The following is a 4,720-nucleotide window of genomic DNA, read 5'->3' as shown; positions in this document are numbered from 1 at the left end:
TAAAATAACAATAGGGAACATAATAGGGAAAAATTTAGAATTTGCCGCAATGACACTTTTACACTTATTCGGCAATCTAAAGAGAATTACTTTAAGAAACTTCAAAATTGTCTTACTTACAAATCATTGCATCCAAGAAAAGGGTGGCAGTTAGCGAAATCTATCGGAAAAAAGACTAACACTAGCACTAATTCTTATCCTCTGAAATTTTCATCCATCCACAAGATAAAGATGAAGCACTAAATAACTTCTTTACGACCATTGCCTCTGATATTACTGACACTAACCTACCTGACTTACCTCCCTTATGCACATTTTGAACTTTATAATACTAACATAACTGAACAAGATAAAAATGACCAATTTGACATTCTTAATAAAAACAAACAAGCTGGTCCTGATGATATTGTAACTATGGTTGTAAAGAACATTTCTTCTTCTTTAGTATACCCACTCAAACTATTATTTGATAGGACATTACATATTGGAGAAATACCTGATGTATTAAAAACGGCTAATATTACTGCTCTCTATAAAGGTAAAGGAGATTTCAGCGATCTCAATAATTATAAACCTATTGCCATTACATCATTTTTTTATCAAAATGTTAGAAAAAGTTATTTTTAAATATACGTTTAATTATATTTCAAGTCACAATATGTTAAGTGTACATCAGTCAGGATTCAACCCAAAGACTCCACTACTATTTTGAATATACGTTTAATTATATTTCAAGTCACAATATGTTAAGTGTACATCAGGTCTAACATTTTACAGTAAAGGAACATGGGCAGATCACATTTCAAATATTTATCAAAAAGTTAACTCTAGACTAAGTATTCTTAGGATTTTGAAAACTACTGTTGATAGGAATACATTAAAAACATTATATATCTCTTATAAAAAAACCTGTGTTAGAATATTCTGTCATAATATGGGATAGTTGTACCAATTCTGAATCAGATCTTCTAGAATCAGTTCAACTAGAAGCAATGCGTATAATTACTGGCCTCAGACGAGGTACAAATCATCACATTTTGTATACTGAAACACAACTTGAAACATTACACACACGAAGACAAAATCATTAACTTACATTAATGCATAAGATTCGTAATAATTACACTCAAACTTATCTCTACGATATCATTCAATCATTTCTAAATGTAAATAATAAATATACTTTCAGAAATAACAGATTCTTAATATACCACAGACAAGAACTACTACTTATATGAACAGCTTCTTCCCTTCTACAATTGTTAAATGGAATGCACTTGATAGCACCGTACGAGACTCCATCTCAATTTCATCCTTTAAAAAGAAACTTAAAAAAAATATTGATACATCTGTCTCAGGAACTTTTATCAACTGTGTATTGAGTAAACTTAACATCATTTTATGTCAGCTTACAAATAAAAGTGATCTTAACTTTGATAAGTTACCAGACCATCTGATTGATGATGCTTCCTGTATATGTGGTGCACAGAGGGAAGATTTAATACATTTTTTCTTTCCATGTCCTCTCTATTCAAATATTAGACATCATATTACCACTATTTATAATCTGTTAGGATATTTAAATCTGCACTGTTTATTATATGGTATTAGGAATGCATCTGACCAATTAAATAATACTATTCTTATACATGTTGACAAAATACTATTCATGTTTTATAATAATTATTATTATTATTATTCAGGCAAGTTTTGTCCTTTAGACAATGCGTACATACTACACATGAGCTAGTTTGAGTGTGGGTGTGCATGTGTGTGAGAGGAAAACTAACAACATTCTATATATTTAAGCATTTTATATAGCTTGAAGAAGACTGATATAGGCATAGCCTGTTGTCTGATTCTTTTGTCAATACTGTACTTCATCTTTAAAATTTACTGATATGTTTGTATTATATATGTATTGTCAATAAAATACTTTTTAATTGAATTGATTTGAGTCATCCTGATAGTGATGCTATTACCGTAGATGTGTCAAAAGGCCCATTCAACTCACTAGGCATAATTGTACCAAAGCGATACTGATGGCGACCAGAAACGTTCCCGTATCCACATGATCAGGTGTATGTGTGGCTCAAATTCTGTGTAATTAATTACTATAAACCGGCATTCGATATATGCCAAAGAAATCGTCATATTCGGTGAAAGCCCGTGAAAAACGACCATCACTACCATGTTCACTCTGTATATGGGCGAATCAGCTTACTATCAAGAAAGGGAAAGTTCCCTACAGGTAAATCGATGTCGTCATGCCTGTCATACAGCTTAGTAGTCCTTTGTTTCAGGTTCATGGAATAACTTAATAATAAATTGACCTAACAGATACAACAACGTGTCGAGTTTTGGGGTTTACTCCTCCAACTACCGACCAATCAGCCTTACCAGCCCCGTAGTCAAAATTATGGAGTCCATCATAAGAGATACCTGGTCTATTCTACCCCGAGAATATATCTCAAAATATTTACGTTAAATCCGATTATATATATATATATATATATATATATGTAGTTTGAATTTTTGAGAAAAAACAACAACTTCAAAGTATGATTTCATTCAATATTTTTATTATATTATATAAAAACACACGTATAGTTTTATAACACAAAATATATACATCAGATCAATATTGTACCTAAAACTGCAGACGATACGCCGAAGTTTCTACCTGTACATCTATCTGCATGTGTCATGCTTTACTGTTAATGAAACACTGTGGAATATTCACATTAAATTCGAGGAGTGTAACATCATATTTGTAGACAATTGTCAAAGTCAAAAGTGAAGCAGATCTCTTGGTGCTAAAACAGTCCCATGGGTTATACATAACACAAAAGGGTAATAAAATATAAAAGAGAGAAGTATTGCAAAACGTTAAAAATATCTTTTTCAAAAGTGATTATAAAATGCAAAATAAGCCATCCTTACGAATACTGACATATATATATATATACATACAGTATATGCATATAGAACAAGGGACTGATTAGTAGATACATGAGAGTTCAAGTCTTTTGATGTGTAAATCATATTATCCGCATTAAATTTTAAAAAAAATACAATTTTTATACACATCCTTACAAATACGAGGAATTATATAAGTACAAAATCAGTTATTAGTAACTACAACAAATAGAAGTAACGGACACAAATAATTGTCTATAAACAGATACAAATATAACTATAGGTAGACCACAGGTACAAGCCTTGTCTGTCAATACACCTATGATATAATCGTATAGGTGTATTGACAGACGAGGCTAGTACCTGTGGGTAGAACTTATACTAAATAAATTCTGAACTATTTACTTACAAAGGTTTGTTTTTAAATTTGTGTATCAATACATACATGTATGTATTAGACGTAATTTACGCAACACAACGGGAAGTCATTGTCTGAATTTCCAAACCTCAAACCCCCAGTACGTCACAATCACAATAGCATACTTCCGTCTCTTCCTTGACAGAGAGTGACTGTCTAGGTCTTTCTTTAAACATAATATTAAAGACTGGATTATAAAGATCAAATTATAAGTAACCATGAGGCTGTGAAGCGAAAATGTTTGACCGATTCTGTTCTAATGTTTATCATCTCTGAACTATCATGTCAATACATACACACGAAATTCTTATTCACTTATAGACATTTAAGCATATAATCGCCGATATTCAAGCAGCTGCAAGAAAACTTTTGGAACACCCTAACTAGACTGGCAATCAGTTTTTATGAAGAATTTTCCAGCTGCATTTTACTTCGAACTTATCTCCTCTTGATTGAGACCAGCCATCCAAGTAATCAAAATTATAAGATTTTTATTTTTAAATAATTCAATATTCAAGACGGGAGCCAGTCTAAACCCAAACCTACGGAAACAAAATTGCAGAACAACGAAAGAAAATAAAGGTCATTGAATGGAAAAAAACGTTTAACCACATAGAGATCAGGTTTAGAACGTCATTACATTCTGCCTTTGAGGGGTCAAATATACAAGTTAAACTAAAACGAAGCACTTGTTCACTTATAATTATTCAAAATGTCAAGAAAATACTTATATTCCAATTGAATGTCACGGCGGCAAGACAAGCCTAGACAATTACTTGCAGACCCATCTCCTGTAGGGCAGAGCTCCATATGGTTTCATTTGTAACGTCATAGGGTTCTAGTTCTTGTTTTATTGGTTTCAAATATGGATCGCTTCCATTCAGATCGGAACTGCGGACCTCCATTTCAACCCCGCTTAGGACAGCAACACCAGTTCCGGCTTTGCACTTGACAATGGAGATTGGCTGAGTTGGAAGTTGAGAATAAAGACCCAAAACCTTATCAACCGTTCCCATGGGAATGTCAGATGTTGTACCGTTTTGCTTTCCACCAGATTCCGCTTTATACGGAACGAATAAGTTGCCGCCATTGAAATAGATCTTGCTGGAAATACTTCGAGGACCCGGATATTGGAAGAAGTCGACTGGAGCTGCGCGAGCACCCCTTTCATCGTCGTAGCTGTAGGGACCATATGCTGGTCCTATTCCCTCACCTATCATGAAAAAAACATTGTGTAACGAAAGAGTTGGAAAATGCACTGAGAATGATATTCTTGACAAACCACATTGCCACGTTATTTAAGGAGGCTCCACCCTTTCGCAATTAGCCAGCAGAATTCAATGAAAGTTTTACATAATGGGTATGTCACTATGTAGAGATGAT

At 33.2% G+C, this 4,720-nt stretch overlaps 1 protein-coding gene across 1 annotated transcript in view; it reads right to left on the bottom strand.

Annotated features, from left to right (window-relative positions):
• Positions 1-3,778: 3,778 nt before the first annotated feature.
• Positions 3,779-4,720, bottom strand: part of LOC110442386 (uncharacterized protein TC_0305-like) — a 5,149-nt gene continuing 4,207 nt past the window's right edge. Inside the window, exon 4 of the mRNA XM_021485969.1 lies at positions 3,779-4,550. Coding sequence (XP_021341644.1) covers positions 4,102-4,550 — 449 coding nt within the window. The 3' untranslated portion in view covers positions 3,779-4,101. The remainder of the gene's footprint in view (positions 4,551-4,720) is intronic.

Source organism: Mizuhopecten yessoensis, unplaced genomic scaffold (genome assembly GCF_002113885.1).
Source record: "Mizuhopecten yessoensis strain PY_sf001 unplaced genomic scaffold, ASM211388v2 scaffold716257, whole genome shotgun sequence".
NCBI classification, from domain to species: domain Eukaryota; kingdom Metazoa; phylum Mollusca; class Bivalvia; order Pectinida; family Pectinidae; genus Mizuhopecten; species Mizuhopecten yessoensis.
This window is presented reverse-complemented; position numbering and strand designations above follow the sequence as displayed.